General features: G+C 43.3%; 1 protein-coding gene across 2 annotated transcripts in view; it reads right to left on the bottom strand.

Annotated features, from left to right (window-relative positions):
* Positions 1–25,730, bottom strand: part of Stx8 (syntaxin 8) — a 272,462-nt gene that overhangs the window by 222,959 nt on the left and 23,773 nt on the right. Inside the window, exons 4-5 of one of the 2 annotated variants that reach the window (XM_063242123.1) lie at positions 25,349–25,459; positions 17,227–17,328 (exon numbers count right to left, since the gene is read on the bottom strand). In XM_063242123.1, the coding sequence (XP_063098193.1) occupies positions 17,227–17,328; positions 25,349–25,459 (213 nt within the window). The remainder of the gene's footprint in view (positions 1–17,226; positions 17,329–25,348; positions 25,460–25,730) is intronic. The other variant, XM_003466230.5, reaches the window with a different exon arrangement.

The raw sequence follows: 25,730 nt of genomic DNA, 5'->3' as shown, positions 1-25,730 counted from the left end.
AGACCAGCCTGGGCTACAAAGTGAGCTCAAGGCCAGCCTGAACTGCATAGCGCGATCCTGTTTAAAAAGACCAAAAATAAAAGAGTACAACTCAATTTAAAATCAAGAACAGAAAATAAAAAGTAAAATCAAAAAACGCTAAAAGTCAAGCAAATTTTTTTCATGGGGAAAGAGCAATGGAAAAAGAAGATATGAAGGTTTCATGAAAGAAAAGACAAGAATGAACACAGACTGGGAGGGGCACTGCACAGAGTCGTGAAAGAGGACGGTAAGGATGACAGTTCTGCAGCTCAGTAAAAGTTAAAGCGAGCTGGGAATACAATTCCTCTCCTAAATTCAGGAAGCACGAGGAATCCTAACAGTCTCTCCAGGCTTCCCCGCAGAAAACCCCAACTGTTCAAGTCTAGCAGCTGGGAAGCTGAGTTTTCCACGGACTCCTATCCCCATCTTGTGGTCAGTCCTAGGTATGGCTCTCAGCGTTATGTACACACGTACGAAATGTGTATGCAGGCGTAAGTGTACTTACAAGTACATATACCTACATACACATCATTACACACGTGTTTATGTTATATACGTTCATGCACTATATAAATGCATGCACATATTTGTACACAAGTATAAGCACACATTGCAATATACTTAGATATATGTAGTATACATATTTGTACACCTGTAAGTATAAGGCATAAGTACAAATAGGTACATACATGCTTTTAATTCAAGTAGAACACATAAAAAGCAAAGCCACATGGCCTGAAGATAATTCACACAGCGAGTACCCCCGTTAGCCACTACCCAGAGCAAGTCCCAGATCACTACCAGCCCATGAGGAACCCCTGGGCCCCCCTTTCTTTCACTGCTTCCTCAAAGGGAAATGCTTTCATCAAGATTACCTCTACAGAACGGCATCACACAGTACTGGTGTATTTTTACTAGCACACGTTCGCGGTACGTAACGATGACATTTATCGTGGGGAGTCTGCACGTGTACACGTACCATCTTTATTATTTTTGTCTTCTTTACCCTCGCACCCCTCCCTGCTCTCCACATCTTGTTCCCCTTGTTTGAAAACTGGCTCCTTCCTGTTACCTGCCCTTGATTCTGCTCTAGCTTTTCCCAGTGTGATGTTGCGAGACACGCCCCGGTGCAGTGTGTGGACTGGTCACCCTCGCTGGCCATGCGGAGTGACTGGGCTGGCCAGCAGGCGCCTACCATTGTGCACAGAGGCCAGCGGGAGAGTCCCGGGAGGGACTATAACAGCAGCCCTGCTCCAGCACTCAGCCGTGTCCGCAGCACAGCGCTGCTGCAGTGAGCACAGATGGCTTTCCCCAGAGGCTCTCAGAGTCCGGCACTGCGGGGGACACACCGCTGCTTCTCACCCCAGCAGCGTGGACCTGTCGTCTTCACGGCTTTAGGTACAATGGCCCACACGACAGCAGGCCTAAGTTCACAATCTGTTGATGACCGGTGAAGTTGAAGCCCTTCTCAGGTCTCCCCAGCACTGGACTTCTCTAAAAACCCAAATTCAAGTTCTGTGCCATTGTCTTTTTCTAACAAGGTGCATGCTCGGTCCAGGGGCTCCTCGTCCACCCTGGATACACTTCTGCGGCAGACACAGGCCAGCCTGGAGCTCCCCTTTACTGTCTGTGGCACCCTTGGTAAGCAGCATTTCTGATTTTAACAAAGTCCAGCTCCTCCTGTTTTGCCTTAGTGTAAGGTGTTTGTGGAGACTTGTTTTAAGAATCTCTGCCTACGCCAAGGCCATGGAGACATTCCCTTAGGTTTCCTTCTAAATGTGCTCTTGTTTAATCTTACTCTTTTTTTTGCAGTTTTTTTTTATTTAAGGAGAAAAAGGAAAAAAACAGAAAAAGGGTAAAGTAATACAAAATTAAAAAAAATAAACAGTAAGAAATCACTAGTTAATAGATTACATGTTCTCATCTTACAAATAGTTGTTCAAGTTACAAAATTGAAGCATATAAAGTGGACCTTCAAACAGTGAGAGTGCAGTTTTGTTCAATGATCCAAAAAACACTCAGTAATATGGTTATCTATCTTATACACTTAAACATATATGCAGTTATAACCTTTAGAGCACTTTCTTTTCTTTCGTACAATGACAATTACACATTTTGGGTTTTATTACTCCCACAGATCTTATTACTTTTTTTGAAGAGAGTAAAACCAAATGTGACACATCAGAACAGAGTCAGTCAAATCAAAAGGATGGACATAATAGATAATGTAAAAACAAAATATAAGTTGATCAACAATGGTTACCATAGTGCCTCTTGCTATTTTAAGAATTGGCAATTATAATAAAATTGAACTAAACAGGAAAGAATAAAACCAAAGCATTGGAGACATTACAGGATTTTAAAAGAAGATAATAGTCAACCGGAATGGGCGTCGTAATGAATCTTATTGTCTTCACAGTTATGCCTGTACTTTCAAACATGGTACTATCAAGCAAAGCAGAACAGGGGAAAATTAGTCAAAACAAGATGGTGAGGGCAATACAGGATTTCAAATCAAGTTCATAGGTAATCAAAGTAGGTTACTATAATGTATCCTGCTATTTTTTATTTATTTTTCCCTTAATTAAAAAGAAAAAAGTAAATTTTTTAAAAAGGGGGGGATTGAGATAAAAGAGGGCATAACAACAGAACAAGCAAAATAGTGTTTCACCACAAGATATCCTGACATAAAAATAGTTACCATAGTGTCTCTTTCCTTGAAATCTTTGAGTATAACTTTGTATACTGTAGCACCAAATATATCAAGACACTATAAAACCATTCAAGAGAATGACATTATTACAGGGTATTTAGAACCAATTAACAGAAAATGAACAATGATTTCTATATAAACTCCTTGTCTATGAAAGTTGTTGATATTATCATATATAATAAAATCCAATAAAATACAACCTTTTAAGACCGATAGAGACAGAAGAATACAAGTTTGATGGGACTTTAAAACCAGATGATACTAAATCAGCACTAGCTATTAAGATGTCTTGTTTTCTCCAAAATAGCTGTTCCTACCATCCGATCTTCTCTGCCTCATTTCTGTTGAGCTCTTTTTCTGTCGTTTGTTGTCAGTTTGTCTTCTTCATTTCGCTTTCTGCTCCGTTCATTGTGGCCTCTCTGCCACTATTTCTAGAATCTTGGTATTTTCCTTTTTTAGACTATCCTGCAGTATTCTCTGTAGAGTTGAATTAGTGGTTGCAAATTCCCCTAGTTCCTCTTTATCCTGGAAGCACCTTGTTTTCCCATCAATTTCTAGGGACAGTTGTGCAGGAAGTATCAATCTTGGCTGGAGGTTATTATCTTTCAAAGCTTGAATTATTTCCCCCCACGTTCTTTGTGATTTGGTTTGTGCAGAGAAGTCTGCTGTAATTCTAATGGATGTTTCCTTGTAAGTGATCTGTTTCTTGTCTCTGATGGCTTTTAATATTCTGTTCTTATACTGCATTTCTGGTATTTTGATTATTATATGCCTGGGTGTAGCTCTGTTTGGGTTGTAGGTGGCTGGAGTCCTGTATGCCTCATACATCTGAGTATCTTTACCATTTGCTAAATTAGGGAAATTCTCTTGGATTATTTCTGTGAATAGTTTTTGTAGTCCATTTGTTTGTGTCCCAACTTCTTCTCTCATGTTCTTAATTCTTAAGTTATAGATCCTCTTATCATCTTCTAGTTTTTGTATTGTTGCTGTTTGTTTTTTTTGTTATTTTTAAGAAGTTTTTCATTTCATGCTCCCATATTACAAATCTGCCCTCCAGTTCAGATAATCTATCCTTAGTTTCTTTCAAGCTGTTATGCCAGTTTTCAATAGAGTTTTTAGTTTCCTGGTATTCTCTTTGAACCTGCTTTACATATTCTATATTTTCTCGGTCTTCTCCATCAAACAATTCTCCCCTTTTTTTCTGTTCTTCCATTCCACCATCTGTTTTTTCTTGGGCGGTGCTTAGCATTTCTCTAACTATTCTACTTATGTCTTGCTTCAGGTCATTAATAACTTCATTCCTGAACTCGTCTATGAGGCTCTGGAGATAGCGCTTTATGTCTATTGGTGCTGTGTCTGCTATTGCATGTTTCTCAGGATTGGGGGCCGAGGACCCTTTCTTGTTGCTCCCTCTTCCCATATTCTCTGTTCCTTATATTTAAGCATTTATAGGAGGCCCAGCTTCCTTTCCTGTCAGCCACACTGTTTGAATTGCGCCGGCTAGGTGTTCCCACCCACCACAACACACCAGGGAGACACAGACCTGGGCAGTCTATGCTGGGCCCGCCCCTCCAGGTCAACCTACCGAAGGCTTCACCGCTAGGGTGCACCTCCAGGCACTGGGACCTGAGTTGAGCTAGCCTATTGGGTCTCAGCTAGTGGCGTCTCGCAGGCCAGGCACTCCCCACCAATCCCACTTGAGAGGGGGATATGTGACTGAAGTCACTGCAGCATCCCGTTCCGGGAAGTCTGCCCGGTCGGAGTATGTCCTCTGCTGAAGCCTCCTTCTCTATGGAAGGGTCCTGATTCACTCACTCACCGCAGGTTGATGCAGGGCACCCAGCCAGTCCCGCTCCCAACTCCTTCCAACGCTTCCCACTCTCCGAGCTTTCGTGCCTCTCTCCCCGCTGTGCTGATCAGGACGCAACAGCGGCTGCAGGTAATTCAAATTGCAGTTTCCAGTAGCATGGGGTCCGGCTTCTGTGCTGAGACCTTATCTGTTCCTGCTGTATCACCAGGATTCGTTTCCAGTTGGTTTCTCTTAATTTAGTTCATTCCTGGGTCGGCAAAGAATATTCCCCCTTGCCTGGGACTTCCTGCCCGGCACCATTCCTAGATTTCAAGTGCGGTTTCTCAGAGAGCCTCCGAGGCTGCTGCTATCTATCCGCCATGTTCTTCTGGACCCCTTGTTTAATCTTTCATATTTAGGTCTACAATCTTTTTGGAAATGACTTTTTTTTTTTAATTTTTCGTTTTTATCGGTACCAGGGATTGAACTCACGATTGCCTGCTTACAAGGCAGGCGCTTATGCCGCTGAGCTAAATCCCCAGTCTCCAGAAGTGACTTTTTTAATGTAGAGTGATAGTAGGGACCAAGATGCGTTTTTCCACATAAACACCCAGCCGATGCCATCTATTGAAAGGACTCTCTTCCCGGTACTCAGTCATCTTTGTTGTAAATCAAGGGATGATCAGGTGGCATTTGCTGCATGGCTTTCAGTAGAGAGGTCTCCTTTGACCTGTTTCATTTATGTCATGTTATTTAAGGATTGCAGTAAATAGAATCTTTTGAATTTCTTTCACTGAATTATTTCTTTGTTGCCTGGCTTTTAAAATCCTCTGAGTAGAAAAACCTCCAGGTTGCTGCAGCTCCCACTTTTGGGCAGGCCATGCTTTCTTCCACTCCCTTGGTAACAGCTGGATGCCTCTGTTGACTCCATCAATGCCGTAGAGTCGAATGACTAATATTTGTTTGGAACTAAAGGTCTCTGGTTTCATCTGCTTGATCAATCATCCAAACAGATAATCTCTCCTTATACTTACTATCTCTGGAAGTCAGCCTGGTAATAAAGCTCTCTTTCACCCCATGGAGAAAAAATATAATCCACGATAAATGATACAGACCTCTGCAAGCCATAACCCGTCTGGCAAATATCACCTAAAAACTCCTGGCTACAGGGCTGGGGATTTAGCTCAGTGGCATAAGCACCTGCCTGGCAAGCATGAGGTTGAGAGTTCACAAAAAAAAAAAAAAAAAAAAAAAAAAAACTTCTGGCTACTTTGCCAATTTCTGAGGCAGCTGCAAGATATTTAAGAGAAATATTTTAAACACGTCACTTCATATGTTCTCCCAAACTATACTGCCCAGAAAAATAGGAATACTGCACAAGGAACTCATGAATGTTATGTGATAACTCATATTAAAAAATAAAAAAGTGGGGAGAGACTGAAGGTGTGTGTACCTTTGGATATGTGCAGGATCTTTCTGGAAGGGTACACAAATGACCTTTAAAAGTGGATGCCTTGATCGGAGTTTGAAAATGGCAGCTTCCTAGGAGGCTGGGTGCAGAGTCTCTGCGGAGAAATCAGATCTCATGCTAGAATATGATAACATGGAGAGGGCCAGACGAATGGATAACGATTCTTATTAACCACGGCGGTAACCGAAGGGAAAAATAAAACTAGGAAGAGGAAGGAAAAGTGCGGGTGGAGAGCTGAAGCCTGATGTGCTCACTGAGCCCCATTCCACGCTGTACTAGGCGCGCCTGGAGGATCTAAGGTCGTGCTGAGACCACGGCTGCCGATAAGGGGAGTCTGCAAATCCCGGACCCTTAATGGGAGGATGCGGCACAGTGAGCAGTGGATCCAAGGGGAAAAGCTGCATTGGCTCTCAGCGACTGCTGGGAATTGAGACATGGGGCCCCAGGAAGCAGCCAAAGCCCCCTGGCCACGCCAGAGGAGACTGCGAGAAGCTTCGGAGCTCTGAAGCCCAACACTGCACAGTTTTCTGACAATCTGCACTGTGCTGGGAACGCAGTGAAGACACACGGCACAGTGTGCAGTGGACCCAAGAGGAAGATCTGCATTGAGTCCCGCTGAGTACTAGGGACTGGGTCCCATGGCTGCTGTCGCTGGCTGGAGGACATCTTGGAATTGGACAGAGCCGGGTACCACAGCAGCATCAGTGACAGAGAGGACTGGTGGAGGACATCTTGGAGTTGGGCGGAGCCCTGTGCCGTGCTGACATCAGTCAGCTGCTCCTGGCGCAGAGAGAACTGGCAGGGTCTGCTGGGGCTAACCATGCCTCTGGTGGGGACCCAATAAGCAGGTACAAAATAGTCGCGACTCTGTGACATCCACAAGGTACAGCCTAAATTGTGGATTGACTGGCGCAGAGGCTGGAGGCTAGCCTGCACTGTCCCTGCATCCCTGCCTACCTCAGATAACAGCAAATTGGGGAGGGCAGCAAAAACTCCAGTCAGCATGCTTCGGAAAGGCCATAAGCAATACGGAGAGGGCCAGAGACCCCCAGGACACACGAGTCTGAAAGAAACCAGAAACATGACAAGAGATAGAAATAAAAAAAAATCTCCAGCTACTGAACCTGGGAAAATAAGCCCAGAAGTAAATACAGAAGAGAACCAGCACAGTAACCATCCAATACTAGACACAGCATTAGCCGATATAAAGAAATACCTTCATTACCTCATAGATGAATTTAAAACTGTACTTCTGCAAGATATAAAGAGATTAATTAAAGAAATGATAAGTCCCTCCCAAGAGAACACAAATGGAAGAATGGAGGAAATCAGAAAAGAAAAACCTCTGATGAAGAATTTAAACATAACCTAGAATACATGAAACAGATCCAAACAGATTACCAGGAAACTAAAAACTCCATTGAAAACTGGCAAAATGCCTTGACAGAAACTAAAGTTAGCCTTTTGAAACTTGAAGAAAGATTTATGATATATGATCGAGAAAGAAAAGACCTCTTAAAAATAACGAGGAACCAGGAAGAAACAATTCAAAGGCTAGAAGATGACAAAAGGATACATAATTTAAGAATAAAGCATGTGAGAGAGGAAGCAGGAGTAACCAAAAATGAACTACAAAGAATATTCACAGATATATTAAAGGAAAACTTCCCAAGCATAAGAAAAAGAAATGATATCCAGATAAATGAGGCATACAGAACTCCAGCCACCTACAACCAAAACAGATCTACACTCAGACAGATAATAATCAAGATTCCAGAAATCCACCAAAAGAACAGAATACTAAAAGCAGCCAGGGAAAAGAAGCAGATTACCTACAACAGGAGGATTATCAAAATAACAACAGACTTACCAACACAAACTCTCAAATCCAGAAGGGCCTGGGGGGAAATAGTCCAAACCCTGAAACAAAATAATCTGCAACCAAGACTGATATACCCAGAAAAACTCTCTCTCAAAATTAATGGTGAAATAAGATGTTTCCAAGACAAGGAGGAACTGTGGGAGTTCATGGCCACCAACCCAACCCTAGAGAGAGTGCTGAAGGACATTCCAGAGAGGAAGGGATACCAGGATTCCAGCAACAGTGGCAGAGAGGCCTCAATGAAGGGGGCAGACAGTGGAATGAGGGAGTAAGGTGGACAAATTATAGCAGTAAAGTGGAGTAGCAGACATGAGGCAGAGACGGTAAGCTAGAATCTTTAATATAGATAGCTTTGATACACTATAATAAAAAAAGGCAGAGGTCATTGTTAATAGTATATCAGGATTTAAAAGTCACAGTAGTCTTATCACTCTGTTTAGTTTGAATATATTTTGTTCTGGTCTGTCTACTCATATCAGATTTGAGGGCACAGACATCTAACCTAAAAATTGCAGGTTATACCATGGTAATTATCCTTAATTTCCTATTAACTTAAACTGAAACCCTGTATTACTTACATTTTCTTACTATGACTGATCTTATTAGAATCTGATTTGTTAGACCACAGTTTTGCCTTGGCTGGTTTTATTTGAATTTGGTATGCTTAATAGTATCAAGTCTAAAAGTAGAGGCAACTACTCTGAAGATGATAAGATGTAAAAGATATCCATACTGGTTTTGATTATTAACCGCTCTCAAGTCCCACAATGTTTTCAAAACTGTGTTTTTATAAAAATAGCTACGTAATACTATGCTTAGCTATATTAAGCCTGATGATGTGGATAAATCTTTGAAAATAACAAGAGAAAGCATAGTAACTATGGTAGATCACCTAATACTGTGGTCTTATGTGTCTTTTTCATTGCATGTTTTTCTAGGAATTTGTTTTGCTGTCTTGTTATGATTTGTTTTTCCCTATAATACTGAGAGGATAGATATACATGTAGAAATTCACACATGGGAAGAATTTATTAAACTATTTAGAGGAACAGATTATATAATGCAAGAAGTAATGAACAGATACTCTGACGAAGTGACACTAAGAAACCCAATGCTAATTCTGTAGCATTATGATATAAAATCTATTATTTACTGTTCAGAGTGATATTAGTCTACTCTCTTAAGTTCAATGTCAGCATACATAAAGATGAGGACAGCTACTACGAAGAGAATGGGAGACACTATGGTAGTCATTGTCTTCCCCAATGCCAGATCTTGAAGACCTAAAAGCCTCCGTCATCCTGTAATGATTTAACTAGTTCTCTAATATGCAGGATGTATTTAATGTGTGTAACAATGGGGACAACTTTTAGAAGAAAACTAGAGACAATAAGATAGACAGTGAAGATCTCCAGTGGACTTGCTTTAAAATCTGTATTTCTTTAAATTGTTTCTTTTTGAACTGTTTTGTTCTGTTTTGATACGTTTAATCTTACCCTTTTTAAGATAAAAAAACAAGTGTGTAGGACTGATAACCATATTACTAAGTTTTTGTTGGATCATTGAGCAGAACTGTTGGCAGTGTCACTATTTGAATGTCACTTTACATACTTTAATTTTGTAACCTGAACAACTATTTCTAAGATGACAATATGTAACTTATCAACTGGTGATTCCTGTTTATTTTTCTGTAATTCTGTATTATTTCTATCCTTTTTTTCTCCATGGTTTTTTGTTTCTTTCTTTCTCTTTAAATTAAAAAAAAAAAAAAGTGACCGCCTCCAGGGTGGAAATGGGAAACCTACTCCAGGTTAGAAATGGGAGGGAGCCTGGTTTTCGCCAATCACTGTTTTTCTTTTCTTTTTTTTTTTTTTTTTACACTTTGACTTTTTACCACATAACACACAACTTTAAAAATAAGTTCATATTTTAAAATACTCTTCAAAAACAAATATTCTATTGATTCTCATAAACCTCTGCCATATCTCAAAGTATAAACATTTTTGTCTTGACAGCCTCCACTGAACTGGTCATCCCACCAGTAAGAGCCATAGAGTTGGGGATGCAGCTCAGCAATACAGCGCTGGGCTGGCACATGCAGGGCTTTGGGTTTGCCCTCCAGCCCTGGGGAGGAAGGGAGCAATATGAGAGTCAAACAATACTTTGTCCTGTGACATGCCCAGTTCCTCTTCCCAAGAGACCATGGTCACTGCACGCAGTGTAAAGCTAGTACCGGTTAATATAGAAATCAAGACAATACGCTTATCAGATTTTTCAGGTCAGGCCCGACTCAAATGCTCCCCCTTATACTATCAGCCGTTGCATTGAATTAACCAGCTACCTTCCTTGAGAATGTGGAGACACGGTCAGAAGCTATTGTGTCTCAAAATGGAATTAAAGAAGAACTAACATATAAAGCATAAGTCTGCACAAATATGACCCTGTTAAAAGTAGTTTGCACTTTCAAAGTACTTCTCTACCTCTCCAGAAAGCCGAGTGCTAGGTGTAAATACCACAGCTTCTGTAAGAGGGAATCCAGATGAAAAGCAATGGTCCGGATTGCAGTTGAGCCTAAACAAAGTCACCTGGTAGGTCAGTGAGCTCGCCACCACTTCTCCAGGGTTTCACCAACAGAAGTAGCAGGGGCAAAGATCTCTTCCTTCCTCCTGGCTCTGATTTCACTGACTACACAGACGAACGGGTTTCCTCCTGCACATTTCCACATGTGCATGACACCCTTTAATCATGTTCACTGCACCCCATCCTACCGCCCGGCCCTCCCCCAGACTTTCCCACTTTTATTCCCTTTCTCGGCTCTACTTATAGTCTCCTTTGTACTTTCTTGGGATTTTGCTTTGTTTTGTGTGTTTGCTCTTGAGACAGCGTCTCACCGGGTAGTTCAGCCTGGCCTTGATGGTGTGACAACCCGCCTGCCTCAGCCTTCTGAGTGGCACGGTTACAGGAGCGTGCCGTCACCCCGGCTCTCCTCATCGTCTCTAGATTCCACACACCAGGGAGAACATGTGATATTTGCCTTTCTGAGTTTGGCTTATTTCACTCAACCTGCATTTCCCTGGTAGTCGTGCTGAATGGGGTGAGATGGTTTTGATTTGCGTTTCCTGCGTGGCTGAAGATGCTGAATATTTTTTCATACACTTATTAGCCATTTGTACTACTTCCAATAAATATTGGTTCATTTATTACTTGATTTTTGATGCTGTGTGTTTAGTTCTTTATGCTATTGTAGACATTAGCCCCTGATGGAAGAGTGGACGGCAAGGGTTTTCTCCCACGTGCTGTTTTCGCTCTTTCCTGTACTATCTCTTTCCTGTATTATTTTTCCACTCTTTAGTTATTGCCCTTGCCATGCCAAAACTCTTTAATTTGATGTGCCCTCATCTGTCAGTTCTTCAGGTTACTTCCTATGTGGCTGGAGTCCTATTTAGAAAGCCTTCTCCTGAGCCTGTGACTTCAAGTGTTTCCCCTACGTTTTCTTTTAGCAGTCTCAAAGTTTTGGGCCTTATGTCTAGGTCTTTGATTCATACTGAATTTGGTTTTGTACAGCGAGAGACAGGGATCTGATTTCAATCTTCAACAAGTAGATACTCAGTTTTTCCAGAAGCATTTGTTAGAGGTTGTGTTTTCTCCAATAAAGTTAGCTCCTCTGTCCAGGATTGGATGACTATAGGTGTAAGTGTGTTTCCCACGTCCCTTGTGCAGTCATATTGGTCTCTATCTATTTCTGTGCCAGTACCATGCTGTTTTGTTACTAGAGCTTTGTAGTATAATTTGCAATTAGGTGTGGTGATGACCCCAGTCTTGCTCTTTCCGTTTAAGATTTCTTTAGCCGGGCTGGGGATTTAGGTCAGCGGCATAAGCGCCTGCCTTGAAAGCAGGCAGTCGTGAGTTTGATCCCCGGTACCGATAAAAAGGAAAAAGATAAAAATTTTTTAAAAAGCCAAATTAAAAAAAAAAAAAGATTTCTTTAGCTATTCTACGTGTTTTGGGTTTTCATGTGCATTTCAGGATTTTAAAAACCTAGTTCTATGCAAACAAGTCACTGGTATTTGGATGAGGACTGTACTGAATTTGGAGATGGCTTTTGGCGGTACAGCCCTCTTACTGTTCCTGCCAAACTGTGACTATGACAGGTCCTCCACTTTCCATTTTTCTTCAGTGTTCTGAGATTGTCATTGTAAAGGTTTCTCACTTCAGTCATCAGATTGATCCCGAGCTGTTTTACTCTATTTGAAGCTACTACAAATGGAACTGTTTTTCTGACTTCTTATTCAGGAGCCCATTGCTAATATATGGTAAAGCTACTAATTTTTTACATTTTAAAATGTCCCTACATTTTAAAATTTATCAACTCGCCAAGCCTTTTGTTACAGTCTTTCAGGTCCTGTAAGTAGAGAATATTATCTGCAAATAAGAATAACTTGATTTCTTCCTTTTTTATTTGTATCCTTTCTCTCTCTCTCTCTCTCTCTCTCTCTCTCTCTCTCTCTCTCGCCAAACTGCTCTCGCTGAATGAGAGTAGTGAGCGTAGACATTCTTACCCCATTCCTGATTTGAGAGGAAATGTTTTCCAATTTTCCCCAATCAAAATGATACTGGCCACTCAGACGGCTGAGGCAGGAGGACTGCTGCAAGCTGAGGCTAACCTGGGCTCCACAGTGAGTTCAGGGCCACCTGAACCACATAGCAAAAACCTGTCTCAACCCAACAAAATAAAACCACCCAAAACTGCACAAACACAAAACAACGGATTTATCAAGTCTCTCTAGGACTCCTATCATGAAGAGATGTAGGATTCTGCTGGCTTTTTTGACAACAATTTTGAGGCTCATATCATTTTTAGCTCAGATTCTACTTATGTGGTGTATCATATTTATTCACTTGGGTATGCTGGACCATCCCTGCATCCCTGGAATGACGCCAACTTGATCACACTGTATGATCCTTCCAATGTATTGCTGACTTGGTTTGCAAATATTTTATCAAGGACTTTTGTATCTATATTCATCAAGGATACTGATCTACAGTTTTCTTTTTTTGTTGTGTTTGTCCAGTTTTGGTATCAGGGAGATGCTGTCTCATAGAATGAGCCTGGAAAGGGTCCCCCCCACCCCACTTCACGGAACACTCTGAGGACCACTGAGTTCTGAGATAAAGATGCTCACCGAGGTTCAAGACGTGAAAAACTTTAAATCTTTGGTTTTTCAAGAAGCTTCAGAATGAGAGTGCTGATGTGGAGGGAGCTGCAGGCCAGAGCTGAGGCAGTCTCTGCAGTTTGCCCAGCCAGCCTCTTACCTCCCTTCACCCACGTGCAGGATCTCAGCTTCCGTCAGTGCTCTGCCGCCCAGAGAATAAGACTCCTTTCTCAGCTTCGGTTCGGAAAATGCAGGTGAACTGAAAAGAAGCTGCCTCAGAGCAGCCCTGCGCTCTCGGTTGCTGGTATAACATAACAGAACTATTTCTCCTAAAAGTCAAAGTCAGGTACACACGGACAGACACACGTCCCTGGAGAACGTAAGAGAATCAAAAGAAAAAATTTTAAAAACAATCAGAGAACTAAGAAAGTGGCCACAGTACTAACAGCAGGTATTAGGTATCAAAAACTTTCATACAAACAACTGAAAAGCATGGTGGAATAAAAACCTGAATTAAAGTAGCAACTCAAAAGAATAACCAGAAATAAAGTTAACCAGAAGTGTATTGATCTTACTTGAAAAAATACTATAGGGGAAGAAAAAGCAATTTTCTCCCCCTTTTTGGAATCAGATTAGATCAATATAGAGTTCATATAAAAAAAAAAGCAAAACTCTTAAAAATAAGACGGAAGACAGGATACTAGCCCTGTCACATATTAAAACTGAAAATCTCAATATCTAAAATAATATGGCGCTAGCACAAGCACAGGGAGCCACCATGGTTCTCTGAGTGTGGAGAAAATCATTAAGACCAAAGCTGGTCCCTAGGAATGTGTAAGATAAAGCCAGCATATCAAATCTGACAATGAGAAGAAGATGACCTCCTCAATAAAAAAAATGCACATACACACAAAAACAGAGTACCAGGCAGCATACTGTACTCTTTATGAATTAAATTTCAAACATGTCAAATATTTGTTATAAAACGAAAGTACTAGTAACAACTCAGGAGGCTTTCTTTGCAACCTTAGTTCACTATAATTAACTATAGTAACTACGTAACCTTTACTAAGCTATTGTTAATGGGAGGAAACTATTCACAGATGTTAGCTTGAAGACACAAAAGTTTAACAAGGCCTCAGGCAAGCAGGCTCTCATATAAACTGCTGGCACAAATCTGAACTGCTTCTAGCCCTCCGAAGCACAACTTCCAAATGCTACCAAAACCGCAAATGCAGATGCCCTAGACCTGGCCATTCCACTTCCCAGAGATGCTCTGACACATGTGAAATCCTTTATGCTTTAAATGTTTCACTGTTATATTTTTAAAACACAAAAAGACTGAGACTACCCCTATCTGTAAATGAGCTACTTAAATCAATCATGCACACATTAAACGGTTCTAAGGCTATAAAAACGAGTCACAGAATCTTATGTCCTGAATGAGAAAACATCTCCACCATACCCCACTGGAGTATGCAGCGCCTGGAGCGTGGCTGGACGCTGCTGTAGCTGCCGTGAGACCAGGAGAGAAGTCAGGCGGAGGAGAAAGCCAACAGTCCGAGGAAGGCAGTAAAACAGAGACACCAAGAAGCCTCCGGGAGCACAGATGGCATCGCTGGGCTGCCAAATTAATCACCCTTTTCGCTTTTCGAACCTGGAACTTGGGTTTCCTGTATTTACACCATTTTGCATGGCAGCAGCTGTCACAATGTGCCTGCGGGAACCCTAGCTGCTGGACTAGTGGAGATGCGCCCAGGCGCCCTCATCACAAAGGTTGGTTACAGTGGGCAGAACAAACGCGTCTTCTTGATTTGCACCCTTGCTCGGTTCTCTTCCCACTGCTGTGGAAATAATGCGCCCTCGCAGTCCTCATAAGACATCTGCATACTGGCTCGACTGACTACACTGCATATGACTTTTTTGTTTACTGATTTTTGGTTTTGTATTTCCCTTACCTGCTGAACTCTTTAGGATGGGCATTATAAATTATGTGCAAACGCTACCCCTCACCCACCCTGTGTGCCTCTATTAACTTCTGGTCTAGTCTTTGCCGGCCCAATACTACACCACAGTTACTTATCTTTTCATCCAATTACAAAAAATCAGTGAGGGAGACACAGCCAATGCCGCCCCCTGTCCCACTCCAGCTCCTTCTGGAGCACAGAGAAAGATGACCGTCCCTACCTCCCTCGGTCAGGAGGAACCACGGGACTGGTATGGACAACGGGCTGAATGTAAGGAACGTCCGGGCCAGAGCATGGGAGACGTGCGAGTTCTCCTGTCTCTCTGCTCCACCGGGGGAACGTGGAGCTGGGAGGCGGGAACAGCCTGACTCTGAGCCATGGTTTGCGGGACCCGTCCAGCAGAACCACCAGACTGGACACGAAGCGGGCGAGGCAGCTGTCCCAGATCTGTTTAGGATCAGAGCACGGTCTTTCACATCCCGTCAGGGTCAATCTTTAGTTAACAAAAATCTGCTGAGTTGAAAATTTGCCCACTACACACCAAACTCTGCTGGCTGAACACACACAAAAATATTCAACGATGTTCATTTACTGAGTGAACGCTCATTAAGCCTCAGGTGAGCTTAATCAGTACCTTTAAGGTATTTAAAATCTCCACAAAGGGACAAAACGACACCATACTTATAAACAATGATACACTCATAAAAATATTACACCATGTGGTCCCCCAACTCAATCTCCTCCCTGCTTAATCTCTCAAAGTACAATATACTTTTCTGCTGATTTTATTCATAATGTGATTTTTAAATTTTCTATCACTGTACAGTGCGTATTTCACTAGACTATACTCAGCTGAGCCACAAAAACTACGTCCACGTTGTCACTGGGGCTTGTGCCACATTTCCAGTGCCAGTGCCTGACAGCAGGCACCAGTAGAAATCTAGCTAAGGAAAGCACCCCTGAACCACACCACTCTTGCTTCCTTCCCTGTTTTTCTCTGAACTAGAAAGGAATTTTTAAGATATTTTTGACTACCTACCAAGCCTCCTTGGCTCACCTGCCTTTGGGCTCACTGATTTCAGCATATCCCTTCATGTCAGTAAAGCTAGAAGCATATTTCTGGAGTATTTATGGCCCGTTCATTCTCTCACGTGAGCTGGATGATAATGTGGGTGCACATTACTGAACAACTTCCCAAACCCAGAAGGGCACGTCTGTTATGGATTAACAACATTGGTAAGTACAAAGCATGACTCTTTAGGAAAATATACTGCCAGGTACAAATTATCTTTCCTACAAACCAAGTGCTATCCCAAAATGAAACAGTCAATGTTTTAAAGTCAGCAAGGGAGTATTTCTGATGTAAGATGTAATGAAAATTTTTCTTTTGCCCATCTGGGCTACCCGTGGAGTGATATGAAATATATACTGACCATGCCATGCTTTCTTCAGTATCTCAAGGGAAATGTATATACCCAAAATTAAAAGAATTTGTACTCTAAGAACAATGAGAACATTTAATTATCATTTCCTTTTGACTTTAACGTTCCCATCCTGACACATAACTACCATCTCAAAACTCTCAGTAACTTCCTGCTCCCTATAATCCTCTAGTGGTTGGTGGTGTGAAGATTAAAGCTCAGCTAATTAGCCACCCACTACAGCTGCGCTAATCACATGGTCTTTGAGACAGCCAGAGCAGTGGAGTATGCAATGATTCTGCTTTCTCCCTACAAAGATTTAACTAATTGTAAGACTTAGCGACGCTCTCCACTATAAAGGGCAGTAAGCTTTTAATCAGAAGCTGTGTCACTGCTTTCTAAATCAGGGCTTATCTTCTTCTAAAAGACACTGTTGCACAGAGACTTCTTTAACAAGTTTCCAAATACCCTAAGTTAGTCACCCATTGCTTATTTAGACCGAGGCTTGCTGTGTTAGAATAATGACCAGTAATCCTCGAGGTAGAATGACAATTCCATCACATGACAGTGACACATTCAATTACGCCACTGGCACATGAATGTCTGTTTAAGGGAAACGCTAATCCAAACTGATGTTGGACAATACTCTTCTCTCCCTAATAAGACCACATCTGAGGAAGATGAGAAAAGAGGAGGAAAGGGCCGGGGAGGAGGACAACTGGGAATGAGAAATGGGGAGGAAGAGAAGACTGCACACAGCAGACAGGAAGGAGGGAAACTGAGGCAGGGGACCTAAGAAAGAGACTCACAGGGCTCCACGCCAGTCCCAATGTGGCGAGCTCGTCTTCAGTGATTGCCAGAAGACACTTGCTGGGCTTTGCAATATTGACAAGCAGATTATCCTCAGTTCTCTAACAGGAACAATATGACATGAATCACAAAATATGTCACAGCAGTCACGTCTGAACATTTTCAAGTTCTGACAGTGCTTTCTGACTAGTGTGTGTTGGACTCATAACCTAAGGGAAAGACATATATGACCCCACAAATCTCCTCCCAAAGTTAGCAAAGTTACCTAATGTCAAGAACGACAGAAGCCAGCCAGAAATGGTGGCACACACCTGCAATCCCTGCACTCAGGAGGCTGAGGCAAGAGGATCCAAGTTCAGGGCCAGCCGAGGCTGCACGGTGAATTCAAGGTCAGCCTAAACTACATAGGGAGACCCTGTCCCAGAAAGCAGAAGCCAACAGACACGCTGGAGCAGCCCAGGGTTAGCGATTCATAATGGAGAAGACCGAGAAAACGGTCACGAATCATTGGCGGTACCAGGAAAGCCGAGAGGCAGAGGAGGGAATGAAGCTTCTCCGGGCCACACGCTGAAAGGTTACAGGAGCTGGAAGCCCTACAATCAGGATGCAAAGCTCACGATCAAGGCAGGACCCCAAACTGGTCGTGTCTGCCATCAAATTCAGATCCTCCGAATTATCAGAGATGAGAAGGAGGAAACGGGAGGGAGGGGAGACCTCAAGGGTGGGGATCAGAGACACGAGGGCAAAAACAGCTCTGACACAGGCAGGCGGCCAACTCAAATCACAGACCGGCAGCTCTGAGCTCGGAGCTGCGACAAGCCACTTGGCTCTAACGTTCTTCTCCCCAAGTCACCAATAAGGTCACTGTTCGTAAGTCTCCAGTGGCACTGGCCAGCTGGACTGTGTGTTTCGTCCATTCTTGTAGCTCGTCAGCAGAGCTCCAGTATCCAGAGTGGCTGTTTGGCAGCACAGCTTTCCTTACAGCCTAGACCGGCCCCCAGGGACCTCTTCAAGACTTGCAGTTTTTGGACAAAGATATGCAGACACATTATCGGTGGGTACATGTGTCTAAGGCGATCGGAACCTATTAAGGGGTCACCAGCAAAGCGAGCAAGGAAGTCCCCCTCCAGGTCATCTAGCACTCTCCTTCCCTTTTATACCCGCAGCGAATTTTATCTCTTCATGGCAACTGGTAATCGCCATGGTGGTCGCTTCCTCTTGGCCAGACTCCGTGTCACCGGGAGGGACCATCACTGTCTGGCGTGGCCATCTGCACCTTTCTCATGGCTCCTCAGGAGTCCTTGCTCCTCCACAGTGCTTATGCACGTTTGGAACAGAATTCTGAAAACTTGTTCTGCACTACTCTAACCTTCCATTCCTGAACAAGAGTCCAGCCACCGTCTGTAGCTTGTGGTTGCACCCTGACTACATATAAATAAGCCTGGCCAGCCGCTTAAGTTACTGCAAGCCTCCACACTGTGGACACCGCTGCTTCATGGTTTCTACTCTGCCTGGTCTCTCTGTTCCCAGGCAACTGCAACCATTCTCCAACAACCCAACCAGCAATCGCTTGGGGTCTGCTCTGCACATCGGCCTTACGGAAAAGAGTATGAGGCAGTTGTAGTGGTGGGTCTTAGATGTCTTTACCTTCCACCCACAACAAACAGGGTCGGGGATGTAGCTCAGCAGCAAAGCACTTTCCTGGCAAGTGCAAGGTCCTGAGTTCGATTCCTGGTACTAAAAAAAATTCACTTTGGACTTCCGGGAGAACATGGCGGACAGATAACAGCAACTACCGGAGGCTCTCTGAAAGACTCGGCTCAGAAGCCAGGAATGGTGCGGACTAAGGAGACATAAGCAGGTGGAGATATGCTCTGCTGACTCAGGAACGAACTGGGCTGAGAGAAATCAACTTGGAATGCACTCCACGTGCTAAAACATGAACAGAAAAGCCTCGGTGTGGAGGCTGGACCCCACGCCATTGTAAGCCGCGATTTGGGTTTCCCACCGCGCGGAGGCTGGCTGCCTCTACAGTGGCTCGGCAAGGAGAGAGACGCGCAGAAGCTCTGAGAACGGCAATCTGCAAACGGCAGGGAGGCGTGCACTGACTTGTGGTGAGGTGAGTGAGAGAAACTGACACTCTACCACAGTTTGACTCCAGCAGAGGATTTTCTGGGCCCGAGCAGTCCTGCAGGAGCAGGGCGCAGTGGCGACTCCAGCCACACATCCCCCTCTCGGGCGGGATTGGTGAAAAGTGCCTGGCCTGCGTGACGCTGCCGGCGGACCCGGTAGGCTGTCCGAATTCAGATCCCAGAGCCTGACGGTGGCCGGGAGGGGAGACGCGTAGGCTGCCTGGTCCTTAACTCCCTGGTGCGCAGCGGTAAGCGGGAACACCTAACTGGCGCAATTCGATCAAGCTGTGGCTGACTGGGAGAGAAGCTGGGCCTCTTATATAAGCTTGCATATATAAGGAACAGAGAAGAAGAGGCAGCATGGGAAGAGGCAGCAACAAGAAAGGCTCCTCGGCCCCCAATTCTGAGAAACAGGCAATAGCAGACACCGCACCAATACATATAAGGCACCATATAGAGAGCCCCATAGATCAGGAATGAAGTTATCAACGACCTGAAGCTAGAAGTATGCAGAATAGTTAAAGAAATGTTAAGTACCACCCAAGAAAAAACAGGTGGTGGAATGGAAGAACAGAAAAAAAGGGGAGAATTGCTTGATGGAGAAAACAGAGAAAGCATAGAATACGTGAAGCAGGTTCAAAGGGACTACCAAGATACTAAGAAGTCTATAGAAGACTGGCATAACAGCTTGAAAGAAACTAAGGACAGACTATCTGAACTGGAGGGCAGACTTGTAATATGGGAGAATGAAATGAAAAACTTCTTAAAAATAACAAAGAAACAAACAGCAATAATACAAAGACAAGAAGATGATAAGAGGATCCATAACTTAAGGATTAAGAACATAAAAGAAGAAGTAGGGACACAAACAAGTGAACTACAAAAGCTACTCACAGAAATAATCCAGGAGAATTTTCCTAATTTAGCAAAAGGTAAAGATACTCAGATGTATGAGGCATACAGGACCCCAGCTACCTACAACCCAAACAGAGCAACACCCAGGCATATAATAATAAAAATTCCAGAAATTCAATACAAGAACAGAATATTAAAAGCTGTAAGAGACAAGAAACAGACCACTTACAAGGGAACACCCATCAGAATTACAGCAGATTTCTCTGCACAAACCATCAAATCACGAAGAGCGTGGGGGGAAATAATTCAAGCTTTGAAAGATAATAATCTCCAGCCAAGATTGAGATATCCTGCACAACTGTCCCTGGAAATTGATGGAAAAACAAGGTGCTTCCAGGATAAAGAGGAACTGGGGGAATTTGCAACCACCAATTCAACTCTACAGAGAGTATTGCAGGATATTCTAAAAAAAGAAAAATACAAAGAATCCAGAAATAATGGCAGAGAGGCCACAACGAATGGAGCAGAGAACAAAATGAAGAAGACAAACTGACAGCTACTGACAGAAAAAGAGCTCAACAGAAATGAGGCAGAGAAGATTGGATGATAGGAACAGCTATTTTGGAGAAAATAACATCTTAATAGGTAATGCTGATTTAGTATCATCTTGTTTTGAAGTCTCATCTAGCTTTTGTCCTTCTGTCTCCAATGGTCTAAATAGGCTGTATCTTATTGGATTTTTTTATGTACGATAGTATAAGCAAAAACCTTTTAAAGACAAGGAGATTATACAGAAACCATTGTTCATTTTCTGTTAGTCGATTCTAAATACTCTGTAATGCTGTCATTCTCTTGAATGGTTTTACATTGTTTTGATATACTTAATCCTACAGTATACGAAGTTGTACTCAAGGATTTCAAAGAAAGAGACAATATGGTAACTACTTTTAGGTTAGGATTATCTGGTGGTGAAACACTATTCTGCTTAAATGGTTATGTTTTGATCTGCGCTGTTTTGTTGTTATGCCCTCTTTTATCTCAATCTCCACTCCATTATTTACTTTTTTATCTTTATCCTTTTAATTAAAGGAAAAAAAATAGCAGGATATATTATAGTAACCCACTTTGACTTTTCATTACCTTGATTTAAAGCCCTGTATTACTCTCACCATCTGGTTTTTAACTGATGTTCCCCTATTCTGTTTTGCTGGATAGTATCAGGTTCGAAAGTTTAGGCATCAGCTGTAAAGATAATGAGATTCATTATGACGCCCATTCTTGTTGACTTTTATCTACTTTAGAAGACCTACAATGTCTCCAATGTTTTGGTTTTGTCGGTTTTATTCTTTACTGTTTTGTTCAATTGTATTATAACTAACGATATAAGCAATTCTATTAGAGATAGCGGGAGGCATTATGATAACCATTGTTGATCACCTTGTATTATGTTTTTACATTAGCTATTATGTCCACCCTTTTGACCTGACCGATTCTGTTCTGTTATGTCACATTTGGTTTTACTCTCTTCCAAAAAAGTAATAAGAGCCGTGGGAGCAATGAAACCCAAAATGTGTAATAGTCATGGTACAAAAGAGAGGAAAAGAAAGTGCTCCAAACTATATAACTGCATGTATATTTAAGTGTATAAGATAGAAAATGATATCACAGAGTTTTATTGGATCAATGAACAGAACTGTTTGCAGTATCATTGATGGAATGTCCACTTTACAAGCTTTAATTTTGTGACTTGAACAATTATTTCTAAGATGACAATATGTAATCCATTAACTAGTGATTTCCTACTGTTCATTTTTTTTCTGTAAATCTGTATAACTTGTACCCTTTCCCTGCTTTTTTTTTCTTTTCTCCTTAAATAAAATTTTAAAAAAAAAATTCACTTTGGCTGCTAACCTGTCAATGTCCCTGAAATTCATCTATTAATTTAGCTCAAATCTTAGGGTTCAAGAAGGCTTTGGTTAAAGTATTTCCAGAATAGAAGTCATTGCTAGACATTGGTTTCATAGTTATGAGACAATCTACCAATAAGATGACAGGCAGCAAGTTGGGCGCCAAGGAAAGATCACAGAGGGGAACAGAGGGGATTTGGGCAGGACGCAGAGGAAGACAGAACACGATGCATCATAAGGTGCAACGCCTGCAGCAGGGGTGGTCCAGAGGCCAGGTGGGACGGACGTCCTGGCGTCTGGCTGACACCATGAGCTCCCTCCCAGCCTCAAAGGGAGACAACCACGCAGGGACATCACTTTGTATTTTAAAAGGTTTTAAACTTCACAGAGCCTTCAAACAGCAGTTACCGCACCAGGTCCTAACAACAATGAAACCAGGCAGAACTCGTGCCTTGATTTAAGGTCAGTGATTTTGAAGCTCGGGTGATGGAGGAACTGGTGAGCCACAGAGCTGAGTCCTTCTGCAGCCTGGTTCAGTTTGTACAGCGCCAAGCTTAGGAGGGTGGACCTGAAATCCCAACTGTAAGACTACGTTTAGAATCTGCACCCCCTCATCCCAGGCTCAGTTTCTCCTCTGCAAAATGGGGTGCTGGAGGGAGAGCCCAAAAAAATGTGCATGAAAAGCTCAGGCAGTGTCTAGAACACAGGAAGCAGACAGCAAGCATCATTACGGCCGCATCTAGACAGAGAGCAGCCCGAACCCTGCAGCCCTCTAGAACCCCTGGGGTGCTTCCCTCAGCCCACTGCCACCCAGCCGTCACCCCAGACTACTAATCACACTCTGCAAGTAAATGGAGCAGACCCTTGTGGTTTTGTTTCTTTCTTTCCTATCCTTTTTTAAGATTTGTTTTTGTAAACCTCTTGGGTGAGAGTGCCACAACTACAAATGGATGATAAAAAGCAGTATTTCTCAAATTGTAACATGGCTTCCAATCACCTGAAGATCCCGTTAAACAGCAGGGTCAGATGTGGGAGGCTGGGTAGGAGCTGAAACTCTGAACGTCTAGCAGGCTCCCAGGGATGCTGACACTGCTCATCTGTGGGTGGCTTGGAATAGCAGGGGTACAGAGATCCCCATGAGAGGGAGACAGATGGACAGAAGACAGGTGGAGGAGGCCGGAAAACACCAGCACTCCTAGGGCCTGGTTCTTAGGTTGGCCCCATTAAACATCACTTAATGACACCATTAATGAAGACTAATAAACACAGTCTGAGGCAGGTGCAATGGCTCCTGCCTTTAATCCCAATACTCGGAAGCCTGGGCCGTTCAGCAAGATAAAAAAATGCCTGCTTAAAAAAAAAAAAAAAAAAAAAAAAATTTAAAGGACTGGAGATGTCGCTCAGTGAGAAGGCCCCAGGTTCGATCCCCAGTACCAGAACCAACCAAACAAATGAAAGGAGTCTGGCACTTACTAGGCCCTTCCCAAGTGCTAGGGGTCACCACTGGTCACGACCTCCTCCACCACAGCAAGGCACAACAATAGGGAATGTTTCCTCCTGGTTCTGACCACCTGCTCTCTGGACTCTCACCTGCCCAGGAAACTCGGGCTGCAACCCACCCTTGTTAATTTCTTCACTACAAACACCTCTTCCTTTGATGTAAAACTCCTTGAAAAACAGCAATTTGTTGTTTGGTTTGGATTCCTCTGCTTACCTGTTCTTTTCACCAACTCAGAGCATGGTCTTCAACCATTCACCTCACAAGACTGAACACTGTCAGAAAGCTCTGGGGGGCACAATAAATGGGTGCACCAGGGGCTCTGGTCTGAATTTAAAACACTGCCCAGGACACTGCTGAGACAGACCATGGCTCCAGACTCATCGACTGGGTTTCTTCTGGCTTCTTCTAAAATGTTTATTTTCCCTGAAAACTCTGGGTTGCTGTCTTGGTTACTTTTCTCTCCTTGCTGAGACAAAATACCCGACACCCAAAAGGTTTATTTCTCACAGTTTTTTGGAGGTTTCCGTGCATACTCAGCTGGCTCCAAGGCAGGTGGCCTGGCCGAGGGGCAATCAGGGTGAACACAAAAGGAAAAAGGGAACAGGGCAAAAGAGGGGAAAAAAAAAAAAAAAAAAAAAAAAAAAAAACCACCTTCCCTATATTGTATGCTGGCTCTGCCGCTGGGCAGATGCAGCACTCAAACCACCAACCCCAGCGCTAGACAACAAACTAATCACAAACGCTAGATTCAGCTGCCTCCAGGACTGCATGAGACTTGGGGGCCACCTAGACACAAACCGCAACAGCTGCCCACTCCTAACAAGACTAGAACCTCCAGGAAAGAAACTGCTGTATCCTCTTTGGCCCCACCTAGGACAGTGGTTTGCAATCCTGGCTGCATAGGAGAATCACCTGGGAACCCCGAGGTCTCCCACCCCTGACCCCTCTACTCAGTCAGATTGAACTGTCTGAGGTGCAGCCTCACAGTGAGTGCATGGCTGGGGTCAAAACGCCTGCCCTTGGAGAGCTATATTATTCCAATAAGCAAAAACAAACTCCCTCCATCATCCCTGGCAAGGAAGAGGGGCAGAACTGGGCTTCTCTCCCAAGCTCAGCTCTTTCTGAGAAGGAGGTGAAGAGAGTTCTAGAAGCAGGGGGAAGCCAAATCTAAAGATGTAAGATCATAGCTCATAACCTCAGCCTTGGAAAGCTGGATCCCTGTTCTGGGTCTTCCAACAGGGTCCAGCAGGGTCCAGTGCAGAGCTGCTCTCAGCTCCCCAGAGTGTCAAACACACACCAGCAAAGAACCAGGAGAATCCAACTTCCATCCTGCTCTACCTCCATAAGTCCTGAACGCATCTTATCAAGATGAACGTTTTCAATGACAATTAAAAAACAAAACTCTCTTTTCCACACACATAGTGACTTCAGGAGTTTACAAGGCAGCTAACAATGCAGAAAAGTCAACTAAATAATAGAAAAGAAATCCTCTAAACTTCATATTCTACCTGAGGATACTTCTCTCCACCCAAGTTGGGATCCAGCTGAACACACCAGGTCTACTAAATCTAGATAATGAAAGCTAAACTGGATAGAAAATTACAGACAAACACTATAAAAGAACAGAGGATGCTTTCATAAAGAACGTAAGCCATTCAGGAAACAGCAGTAAGAGCTTCCGTAAACCCTCACCCACACAACGGTCTCGTAAGTGAAGACATCGTACCTGATTAGATCTGGCTCCGCACCCTCGTTCTTGAAGGACGCCAGGAGCAGTCTCTCTCGCGTTACGAGGTCGTCCAGGAGGTTCTGTCTTCGGTCGCCTTCCAGCTGTGTTCTGCAGACACCGTGTTAAGGTCCAGCGGTGGATGGTCGCCTCATCTTACCCGTTACAGGGCTACACTAACTCTCGGGTCCCTCCAGTGTGTACCATCCTGAAGATGTCTGACTGCTCTTCACCTTTGCCTGCTCTCATCTTCGTCACTGATGCTCGCTCGTACCCGGGAAAGGGACATAAAAACACTGACGCAGATCACTACAGAAACTCCTTACTGAACAACATTAAACAACACCTTCCTCCCAGGCAGTGGTGCACTCGGGCGCAGCAG

Source organism: Cavia porcellus, unplaced genomic scaffold (assembly GCF_034190915.1).
Source record: "Cavia porcellus strain 051 isolate PalLab524CR breed Dunkin Hartley unplaced genomic scaffold, mCavPor4.1 scaffold_32, whole genome shotgun sequence".
NCBI classification, from domain to species: domain Eukaryota; kingdom Metazoa; phylum Chordata; class Mammalia; order Rodentia; family Caviidae; genus Cavia; species Cavia porcellus.
This window is presented reverse-complemented; position numbering and strand designations above follow the sequence as displayed.